General features: G+C 37.2%; 2 protein-coding genes across 2 annotated transcripts in view; one reads left to right on the top strand and one right to left on the bottom strand.

The window, feature by feature from the left end:
* Positions 1-10,116, top strand: part of LOC129001223 (centromere protein S-like) — a 44,188-nt gene extending 34,072 nt beyond the window's left edge. Inside the window, exon 3 of the mRNA XM_054428449.1 lies at positions 9,547-10,116. Coding sequence (XP_054284424.1) covers positions 9,548-9,919 — 372 coding nt within the window. The 5' untranslated portion in view covers position 9,547 and the 3' untranslated portion in view covers positions 9,920-10,116. The remainder of the gene's footprint in view (positions 1-9,546) is intronic.
* Positions 1-11,117, bottom strand: part of LOC129001222 (uncharacterized) — a 31,860-nt gene extending 20,743 nt beyond the window's left edge. Inside the window, exons 1-2 of the mRNA XM_054428448.1 lie at positions 11,080-11,117; positions 5,878-6,466 (exon numbers count right to left, since the gene is read on the bottom strand). Of these exons, the coding sequence (XP_054284423.1) occupies positions 5,878-6,393 (516 nt within the window). The 5' untranslated portion in view covers positions 6,394-6,466; positions 11,080-11,117. The remainder of the gene's footprint in view (positions 1-5,877; positions 6,467-11,079) is intronic.
* Between the last annotated feature and the right edge of the window lie 883 nt (positions 11,118-12,000).

The following is a 12,000-nucleotide window of genomic DNA, read 5'->3' as shown; positions in this document are numbered from 1 at the left end:
ACCGTAAAGCAATATTACTGTTCAGGGATCGTTTATTTTGTAGTTTTTTAATGTAGCTGGGTAAACATTTTGTAGTTGTGTTTGGTTTTGTCGGTTTTGTCGCTTGGATTAATCGTGATTGACTTTAATTCTTCGCCTAATATACATCTACAAAATTAGGTCGTGCATTAATTGCGCCAAGCCCTCAAAGGGTCCCAAAAAATATCCCTTAGTAGCGCCAAGCCCTAGGTAGGGGTGAGTTGCCGGCGGAAGGAATGCTCTTGATTACGTGTCATCCTAACCTAACCTAGCCTTACCTAACCTACTATTATACAGTCAAATAGAGCCGTCATTTATTTGGTGCAATTCAGGAAGACCCGACTACCTAACTCAGGTCAGTTGGCGCGATTAATTCCCGCCCCCAAATTACATAATGAAAAGGATTCATAATGGAAATATTACTACTCGACCCTGTTTCTTCAGTACAATATATAACGGTACGCACTTAAAAAAAATTCGACTTGCGGCTCAGCTAGCGACAATTTTTTTTTATTTATTTGGACTATTACAGGCCGATGTGCGTTCTGTGCTACTGGAGTACTGCAACCACATCACGTCCATTTAAATCAGCTTCAGTTCCAATATTTAACCATGCGTTGATATTTAGGAAAACAATCCAATATGTTTGTTGGAATAACTAACCATCCAAAGGATAAGCATATATATCTTCGCTAACGTTAGCACTCGAAATGGCCACAATTCTTATCCTAACGTTTACAAACTCGATATTGCTATGCGACACACGAAGAATGCCTCATGCAACGAAGGCTTCAATCATCAACTGTGCCATTCTCCATACTTACGTCATCTGTGTGGCAATATTCCTTGATTACCGGGAGCAATATGGTCTATCTGTTATATAAATGTGCAAAGGAATTGCCGACACGTACACAGTGGTTGTAATGCTCTGGGAGAAAGTTTGAATTTGTCTATAAAAAATATTTCGTAATAATGTCCAGTAATTTCGGATTCCAGACGGAAGTTTTGACGTTTTGATTGTCTACGCTTAAAACAACATTAACCACAAAACCTCGCCTCGACGCGTTTCTAACTACTGGACTACCGAAGTTTTCATTGCGTAACTGTATTTTTATGGTTAGTCGTTTGTGAGAGATCGTTCCTCGTCGAGGCTGTGCAGTAATAAACCGACAGATTTCACTCATAAAACCCCTCGTGTAACAAACACGTATCACCGTCTAAACTGTAACTGTGTAAACGAAACTGCGGAACTTGTATCATTCAAAGGTGGTTCGATGTGTAAATAATCGACTTGTTCCTTTCTGATTCCAATGCTAAAACTAGTTATTGAGTTGAAAATCGAACGATTATCATTCGACTCATAAATAAATGTCATGTCAGATAATATTTTATTGTTGTATTGAAGTGACTCAAAATATATCTAGATGGCCATGGGGCAGCTGATAGGGTAGGTAAGCCAACGTTTAATGGAGTCCAGTATTATCATAATTTTAGTACTGTACATGCATTAATTGTAGCCGGCTCGCGGCTTGTTCATCGGGTAAGGAGTGTGACTTCTGTCCTATTAGTTCTGGTTCGATCCTGCCGAATCGACAGTGGCAATTTGCTGTTTGGTAACACGGCAGTCTGTTGGTTCGATCGTTGTCCACATTTTATACAAAACACATATATCTTGGGTTAGGACAGCTAAATGTGTTTTGTAGATCTCCCAACAAAAATCCATTGGTTTTTACCTTCACCTTTTTAGTAATTATTTGCTCGAAGCCAAATTATATCCTAACCACAACCATCAGAATCTCTGTGAGTACTTCCCGAAAATCCACTCAGGTGTAATGTTTTCCTAAACTGCTTTCTATCCTGTCTGAACAGTAAGCAAATTAAAACTCTCCCTAACGAGTTTAGTCACCAGAGTTCAAACACCTCCATAACGTAACTCCAAAACACACCTGTTTAGAGAGTGGACGGAGTTGTCTCGTGAGAGTATGAAACCTGTAACATGTAACCGGACCTGACCGTCCTGACCGTCCTGGCCGTCCCAGCCACTTTCAGTGTCGTCGCACGAAAGTCGCACAAATCACAAGGCAACTGGTTTTTAGATCCCCCTAATAAGGGGGGGGGCGGTGGGGGGGGGGTAAAACTGGGCATCTAATGGTATTGGTAAACGGGCACTTCGTGCACTCACGTCATCAGATGTATTCTTAGCGACGTTAGCGACAGTTCGAGGGCTAGAAAGAAGAACATTTTAGTTCCAAAAGAGAGTAATCTTTTTTATCTAATTGTCACAATTTGTGTGGATATCTTTCGTTAATTACATGTAAAACGTTTGTGTGATTGTACAAAATGTTCTTTATATGCTGGAGAAATTCAAAGTGTGTAAAAAATAGGCTTATTACTTCTTTGGATATACAGCTAGTACCTTCTCTTAGATTCTCAATATTAGGTGCAATATGTACTGAAACCTCTGTTACAAAATGAGCTGAATTTCTTATTTTCTTTAACATATTGGGGTACCATAGAATGATTAACTGTTAGTTAGTACATGGTGGTACTAACTAACAGAGAAGTTGAGTCCGCTTAACCTTTGTAGATTTGCCTATTTCCAAAATAGTCTGTGGGATAATTCATTTATGACATTCTTTCTATTAAGTGTGTAATAACTATAGACATATGGATGCAAAGTAACTCAAGTATGTTAGTCAAATTCAGAATCGTTCTAAGCAGATGTCGTGACCTATGTTTTACCCTATACATTTCTTCAGTAATTTATGTCATACCTGTCCTGATAATCTTCAACTCATTGGAACGCCAACAAGCCACTATGTTATCACATCTGATAATTCAAACATTCGTGATAAGCCAATACACTACCAAGGCTATCAAATAAGAACGCAATTGCGTCGCTCACGCTTCGCGAAAGTCCACATGTTTGCAAGTTTGGCAGGCAAACCAGTGGTTTGTCGAATAACTGTTATGACATCCTTGGATTGCGTTATGACATCTAAAATTACCTGGCTGAAGATGGTAGGTCTGTCGTACTAGGGGTAAATTATCTGCGCAACCGGCGATTAAGTGTTGTGTTGTGGAAAGTATGTGCAATAAGTTTACGCTCGGAGATTCATATGTATACTGTTCTTCGTTGTGTTTTTCACTATTCAACTTTTTTTTAACTAGCACTGGACTAGTACAGTCAAAGTACATTGAATCTTAAATAAAAATAATCTTCATTGGATATCATTTTCCAACTCTCAGGAATCGGAACCATTGAGTAATGATGCCTATAAGTGGTAGAAGGCTACGATTCCGGTTGGCTATTAGCCGCCGTTTCCTCCAGGTTCTTTGACCCTTCAACTTCCCACGGCAGGTGTTTTGATAGTGTTGTTGTACCCAGTTGTACCTCTTACAGTTAACATTCATTCTCACTTTCAAGTGAACTCAACGGAACGAAAATAAAGTATTTTGTAAAACCTGGTATTCTGCTACAACTTTACGTCCCACTCTATGAAACGACACTATAATCAAGATTGCTTGGAATGTTGTTGTCTAGTCATAACAAAACCTAAAGTGTATTAAAGTTAATATTTTCCAATCTAATGTTGTATTCTAAACACGATTAATCGTCTTTGAAAGATTTTAATTTGTAGATTTCGGTTGAAGTATGTAAATGCATTCTTGTCCTGTATAATAATTAATTCAAATTATGTATTAAATGTTCGTATGAAACCCACATACAGATGCAAACCTTACGATTATACGTAGCCAAATAAAAGGTTTCGTGTTGTCTTGATTAGTCGTTTGGGCTATGAATTAATGATGGCATCTAACAAAAAGCTCGACGTTAGATAGCAACAAGATCAGGGTTTGGACCGGTCCCTTTCAAAACACACAGACACAAAAACGCAAACAATCCATCCTGCCATAGTAACACTTATCGTAAGATTTCCCTTGAAGACTTTTCATTCCAAACCAAGATTGTATTTAAAAACGCAATGATTCAGTGTATAACTGCATTATAATAGTCTTTAAACGGTTCAAAACCAAAGAGGCATCAATTTACAGCCTTATCGAACGTTGTTAGTTAGCCTACACAGTTTCACTAAGTAAAAGCGATTCCGGTGGTTAGGAGCTAAACGACTGATCAAATAGTGTCAACCCAGTTACTCGACGTTTCCCCAATGTTCACTTCTCTTGGCTCCAGCTGTTCTGACCAAGAGAACCATCAGCTTATTTGACCAAGCGCGCGGGAACACCTGAGTAAAATGGCGGGAAACTGCCGGAAGTCCCAGGATTAGGAGCTGAATTGATTTGCCTCGCTCAAAGATGACGGTTGGAATACAAAAAGTGATGGAATGAACGGACCGTTCGTTTGTATGGAGAATGAGATCGCCTTTCATAGCTTGAAGTAGAAGAGGGGAAGACGACAAATTGTTATGCATTCTTCTGAGGATGTTGAGATTGTTTTTGGCTCTCAAAACAGATCGGAAATGTCAACGCTTCAATAGGCCCTTGGCCAAGTGAGTAGCTAAATGGGAAATTGGGCTTAGCAATGGAGGTGAAAAAATAACAAGTTTGAATGACAGAAAGGACGAACCATTATGATTCGTAGTGTGTAGTAATTCTCAAAGGTTGCTCTTGGGGACTTATGGAGGCGTAGGCCTACTATTTGCGTAATAACTGTGGTATAGAATCTACTAAAAGGCAAATTGAAAAAAGGAAACCCATGCAGTAGTTTATGCTGAAATAAAAGTAAACGTTTATAATTCTTGTGATTTCTAGAACATGCAAAGTATTCATAACCATTCCTAAACAATCTCAAGAAATTATGATGATGTTTTGATTCGAATGATTGAGGACCGACAGACAGAAAAGTCGGTGTCCTTCGCCCTTAAGTTTAGTGTTTGCAAACTACAATCTCTTCTGTGGCCCAATCACGTGAATGAGCTACATGAAGGTATGCAGAGGCCTCGTGCTTGATCAAGGTAAACGAAACTATCTTCCCAAATGGATTCTCAAAATTGGTTTCGCAATCAAAGATCCATTTACATAGATTATTCGGTTCAAAACAGCACTTGCTTGAAGGTCGTGTTGTGTTCAAGGGATCCTACGTTGTTTGGGTGTCTAACATTTAGGGTTGTAATTGTAATAGCTGTTTAAATGAATGAACTATAGGCTTTAAAATGTATGCTTGTTTATTGTTTAATAAAGTCATAGCCGTGTTAAGAATGTTGTTTAAACAATACTGACTAGTGTTTTCCGAGTAACAATGTTTATAATGAAGTTATGGCACGATACCTACATAACTTGCCTTTGTGTCAAAATTAACTCGTATGTGTTTGAATTGGGAATTTGGAAAGGAAAGTGTTGTCATAGTTGTCCCCTAGGCTTATTTAGTTTTTGATCAAATTATAAACGTTTCAGTCATCATTATTTGTGCTTCTTCTGCCGCGCACCTCCCAAGTGATCACTAATTAACTTAATCCGATTTTAAGCATAAGAATTTATTTTACTTTGAGCATGTCAATGCATTTTGAATCGTCATATATACCGTAATGGTAGTATATAGTGTTATCGTTTGGTTTTGTTCTATGTGGCATTTATACATAGGTTGAGGTTTTATATAATAATGGCATTATGTGTTGCCGGTGTTCGATTTGTAGCATATTAATATTCGTGATTGGTCTATTGGTAGGCTTTTACGTTCACAGTAAACCGTCCAGTCTTGGTCATAATTTAAAGATCAAGATTCGGCTTTGTCCAGGGCTAGAATGTGTATAGTTTTGGTTTTATTTGCAGAACTTTATGATTCCTAGTCTTGTATATACATTTAAGTCTAAGTGCCACTAGAAGTATGACGTCACTCACCTCGTCCAGCACCGGTCTGTGAAGATCCCTCAGCAGCCCCGTGCTAGTCACGACGATGGCCAATGTAGTGGTGGCTAGTGACACCAAACACAGTGCCAAGTACACAGTCACCCCGGTGCTACTGAGGGACTCGCCGGGGTTATAGTAGCCCCGTAGCCCTGCCATGAGCCCCGCTAGCCCTGTAGTTGCCGCAGCCCCACCGCCCCACAGTCCCGCGCCCCACTGTCCCATGGACGCCTTGTGCACCAACGTCAGCACTCCGAGCACCAACATCAACACTCCGCATACCATCTGTAGTCCGCCGTACTGCAGCACTCGCACTGTGTCCGTGTCTCTTCGCGGGGTTTCTTCACTGCTGGACTGTAAAGTTCCTACTTTGGTGGGAGTGGATGACTCCGGAGGACTCTTGGCTACCAGGTCTCCCGCGGGTTTGTCCGGGAGAGGAGGTAACGGCGGGGGAGGCACCGGACTTGTCAGCTGTTTAGGCTTTTTCGTCACTGAACCGCTCTTCTCCATTTTGTCACTTTTCACTTTGCACTTTGGTCACTATTTCACTTACATCGTTTGTTGGCTTGGCTGGTAGATATGTCTGTAACAGAAATATAAATTAAATAATTAAAACAGTATTATCATGGACAGAGTTGATCTTGGAAGTGTTACGTATCAACTCTGTTATTAATGGTTTACAGTTAGGTAAACTCCGAGCTGTACAACTACAATTACTTTCATTATAATTACTTTCATCATAATTACTTTCACTAAAATATGTATAAGTCGTCCCCAAATTAACTGTATACATTTTTTTAATGAGCCAACACTTGGCAACACCCATTAATTGTTTCGGCAGAGAACGAGATTTACTACCCTAACCAAGCTTAACTTTATTTTATCACAATTCAAACGTTTAAAAACATGATCGATTTATAGATAGCTTATAATGTAGTAATCGCACTGTGATACAAAACTATCTATACAACAAAATTCCTGAATCCCTCTATTAAACGATGAATGCTATAAACGTTTAATAACTAGCTAAACCTAATAAATGTTCATTAAATTAAACGAACCAATGATTTTGAAAGCTTTGTTTGGGTAAACACAGCTCTTGCGCGATGCAAGCCCAAACCAAACCGACAGTATAGAATTAACACATTAACACTATTATCACACTTAAACCGCAATAAAAGTGTCAAATTGAGACATTTAAGTTGATACCAATTGCCACGTTAGTTTTAAGCCACTTAATCCTCCGACTGGCATATCACCAGCTGGGAACGTCGCACCGCGCCGCGCCGTGCTGCGCCGTTCTCACGACCTACTTGCGCAATGAGTGCTCATCTTCGTGCGCCGTGCTCTATGCGCCTCTCCGCCTCTCATGTTTCGCGAATTATTCGCGAGTGCTCTGTGTGTTTTGCACTCTACGCGCCGCTCTCGACATGCTCTATGCAATATCTGCGAGTATCTTGTTTTTCCGTGCTAATAAGCTCACCTGATTTGTGGAAAGTTTGTGTATATACCCACGATCTATAGAGTATAGAGTAAACAATAAGTCTTGACGTCTCGTATTATTGCGCGAAATTGTCTGCTGAGGATACAGACAGACGGAAATATCATGCAAGCTCCATGGTGTGAATTATATTTTTTTACTCGGGTTAAACATATTTTATCTTAAGGGTCAAATTTAGAAACCCAGTGAACTTGTTCTCGAACAGTTAAATAGGAAATAGTTTAAACGCTCCTATACATATTTTCCACTGTTAGTGTGTGGACAATACTTTGGTGCTGTCATAAAAGATCCAGGAGGTACTCACGCGTCTATTCGTGTTTACTTGTAATAAGTATTCCACAAAACAGCAAATTTCTGTATGCTCACAAGAGTTATTGAACGCGAAAAACGATTCTATTACAGTCAAGAGTTAATCTCCATTTAAATACGGTTTACGTGTGTATTTAGCGAGTGCTCCGTTAAGAAAATCTGTTATAACTTACTTGGTTGAAAACTAAAAAATCTGTTATACCTTGGTTGGAAAACAGTAAATTAGTTTAGCTGAATTGTTTTACTGTTAAGTTGTTATTAGTCGTATTAGTTGTTGTAATTTGTTATTGTTGGCTAGACATGTAGGTTGTGCATGCCATGTGTTATCTGTATATATAAATAAAAAAACTGAAATAAAATATTGCATAGACGAAGGAAGCTAAATACTCTGATTAAGTAATTACTAAGTTTTTAATTCATTTATTGAAAAGATTATTCTTTATTTTTACCAGCAAAATCCCTTCGCAAATATAAAGTTTGACCTTTGGAAAAACAATCAATGTATATTTAATTTTAGAAATGACCAGTGGCTTTAACGCTAAGCATTTTCCAGGTATACAACTGTATTTTTCGTGATCACAGTTGGCCTTATCTTGGGAGTGTCAACTGAATTGAAATTTCCCTCCAATTCAACCGAAGTCGATTTGAAATGGCTGTAGGTTTATAAGCAACAATAAATGTTAAATTCGGAAATCATTTGGCACAATACAAGGACGAAGCAGTTGCTTCATTTCAGAGACTGGGTAGCAAAATAAAGCAAAAGCTTTCATAACGTTTCCAGGATTTAAAATCTAGTCTTGTTTACTTAACACTTTCCCACGAATGTCAACTATTCATCGTAAATAATATTTTCATTCGATGATTAACGTTAAGTTAGTAACTTTAAGGAGTAAATATTTAGATGATAGTTTCTAACTTATAAATAAGCCAGTTGCATAGAAAGCGTGGGTGTAGTGGTGTATATGCCCGACGGGTCTGTAGTTGTAATTTTTACCCGACCTCTCTTACCGCGGGAAAGTACAATTTGTGCTCACAGCCGAGGAAGGCAAATTACAGAAAAGAACAATAATTTTGCACTGTTTATTACTGTAGAGGTGTGGTGGTGTATTGTTAGACCAGAATAAAAGAAACTCTACCAATACTATGTCGATGGGTTGTGCAATGCTACTTTTGCAAACATAGCTAATTGAATTAAACATGGGCAATGGGCATGTAATGTTTTACTATGCTTTATCTAGATTTCAAATTCAACTAACCACGTGTTAATGAAGTAGTTAAATAAGAACAACAAAAAACAATCCAAATGAGTTATTTTCATGTGTGATGAATCCTACTAAAGGAGTACGATTACAACACTAATATAATCTCAACACTTTACATTTAATACTACGAATGAACATGAGGCTGTCAACGAAATAATAAATTTCCAATGGTTGTACTGTATACTGAAAGTTAGTTTCGAATTAGGTTTGTTGCTTTCAACGTAGGTAGGAGACAACATGTGATCACTTTTAAATACTGAAAAATCTTGGTTAGTTTGGACTATTTTCATTCTTTTACTGAATATAGCCAAACTATTCGTACTTGGTACAAAATAAAACCTATCCATATTGCCTTAGGGCTTCGCCCTGGTGGCTTACAGAGTTTCCACTTCTATATAACATTGCTATTTAACTTTCACATATTTCAACCTAGTAAATGGACTACAGTTATGTTTATTTATATTTTATCAATTTATGTCTTTCTACAAGTTTTAAATTTTACCATCAATAAGCTAGAGTACCATGCTGTATTTTGAGTTACACTTGAAATGAAAAAAATATTTGTTAAATAATTTGAAAACAATTTTCCAGAATGAGTACAGAGACGAGCACGGAAGAAAAACTCAAGTTGGCGTGCTACTTTGAGGTATCTAAAATCTCCAAGTTCGTCTGCGAGAACAACACGCTGCTGGGTGAACTGGAGATGGACAAAAATGCCAAACAGCTGATCGCAGAACTTGTCTGGAAGAAGCTACAAGTGTACGCGGAGGATTTGGAGGCGTTTGCCAAACACGCCAAGAGATCCAGCATCAACACTGAGGATGTCAAACTATTGGTGAGAAGAAACCCTTCACTGGTGGAACATGTGACGAAGATGGCTGAAGATCTGGTGTCTTCTAAGGAGACAAAGAAGAAGAAAAAGAAGATTGAGGCGAAGGAAGTGAAGGAGGTTGATCTTGAGTGATGGAGTGTTCTGCTGAAGACACAAAGACGGCTGAAGATTTGGTGTCTTCTCAGACAAAAAAAAAAGAATAAGACAAAGGAGTTGGATTGAGTAAAGAAGTGTTCTGATGAAGAGTATTTGATCGTCAAAACAGTTCAAGATGAAAAAGGCCTGAAAGAGAATATAACATATTTATTTGAATACGTGTTAAGCCAATAAGTGCCTAAAACTTCGCTAGACAAGTTTTAATCTAGGAATGTCTAAGATAGGGTGTGGACAAGTTCTTTTAGGTGAATTGAATTTGGGAAGAACCCTGTTTGCATTATTTGTTCAGTACAGAAGTTTCAAGTTATTGATGTTACTTTGTATATAAATGTAAAATAATTGTTATTTATGATTCGGAAAATATATGTTCTGTCATATTACAGGAACTGCAGGAAGGACAGATTTGTAACATACATTCTAAAAATAGTAAAAAATATATATTACGAGATTTATTTACGATCTTTATAAAATCAGTGTCAATTTTGGATACATTACAGTAATTACCGTAGATGGTAGAAACTATTCAACTTATAGGACTTTTGCTGACGTTTTGCCCTATAAGGTATTTCAAAATAAAGTGCAATGTCAAAAAACCCGTAGAGTATTGAGGATTAATTAATAGCTGGCAACACTAACTTTTCAACTCATAAATCTGCATAGCAAAGCAGGGAACGTTCATTGTGAAGGTACACATAGTTAATTAATTATATTGATCAAGAAAGCAATTCATGGGAAACGTCTGTAAATAGTTGAGTGCAACAGTTGTCTTCAATCACAAACATTCTATAAGTTATTTTATCTAGGTTCATTGTAATATTAATCTATTTTTAATTAAATATATTTTTGTTCAGTAACTGCATATAGTTATTTAGAGGTTACCATCGTCGTAGGTTATCATTTACATTACTTAAATCGTCATAACATTAATTTACGTTTGACGTTGTTTGACAATTAATTGTTTGACGTTTGAAACATAGTTGATCTGAAGTTGTAAAATTAAGGACTGATTAAAAATATATTTTTTATTAGCTAAACAAATATCTTTTAAAATGTGCAATAAATATAGCTATAAATTCAAGAAAAAATATTAAAGTAAAACTGTTTTTCATTCAAAATATTTACGCGAATTAACTTACCTGAGAGAATCCTCCACAGCACGTGTTTACTCTACGACACACAACACAACACTGACTGAAACTGAGAATAGAAGCGCCAGCGCCCCCCTCTCGATCGGTCCCCTTTACCCCTCCCCCCAATGGGAGAAGATGTGGAAGGAATTTGAGTTGGAGGTGTTTATGTTTATGTGCACTTTGTTTTATGACACGTTGATTTGTTGTGTTGTTAGTCTTTTGTCAACCCGTTCGTTAAAGTCTTTTAGGTGCTACAAGAGCTGACGCAACACATGAGGCGTTCAAAACCCATTTGAGGTTTTTTTATTACAGAGTTTTCCATTGCGATTCGGATTTTAGTGTTTGTTAGGTGTTCTTTTTTTTAAATAATCTACATGATCTACCCAAATTAATTATACGCTAATATACTTCTTTTTTTCTAATTGTTATACTTTCACGTGGGAAAATCAATAAAGCCACTTTAAAATGTAATTTATAATTAAAATATTCTTATGAAAATACCTCGATTCCTGGACCTGTACACTTAATACGCTTTTAATAGCATTACGAATCCCCGTTGAGGGGAGTGATAGGGGAGTGATTGTTATCTTATTCTGCGAAAATTTTTAACTTTATACTAGCTTGATCATAAAACATTTAATGCACTTGTTGTCATCCCTCTCCCATTCCAACTGACTCAACCTTAAAGTCGTCAAACATAATTGGTATTGTTCAATTAATGCATATCATAGAAAACATACTTAATTTATTTTTTTATAATAATTGTATCGTCTTATTAACTAAATAGTCTGACTAGCAGACCATGAAATAGCTCATTCACACCATATAATATATTTGTCATTGAAAGCACTTTCAACACCGCCAGGCTTTCAGCTCATAACTTACCAAATTATCAACTTGAAATTTTTTACTGTATTATTTATTTAA

This window comes from Macrosteles quadrilineatus, unplaced genomic scaffold (assembly GCF_028750875.1).
Source record: "Macrosteles quadrilineatus isolate MER2022 unplaced genomic scaffold, UCM_ALF_1.0 Scaffold_8__2_contigs__length_117827958, whole genome shotgun sequence".
NCBI classification, from domain to species: Eukaryota; Metazoa; Arthropoda; class Insecta; order Hemiptera; family Cicadellidae; genus Macrosteles; species Macrosteles quadrilineatus.
This window is presented reverse-complemented; position numbering and strand designations above follow the sequence as displayed.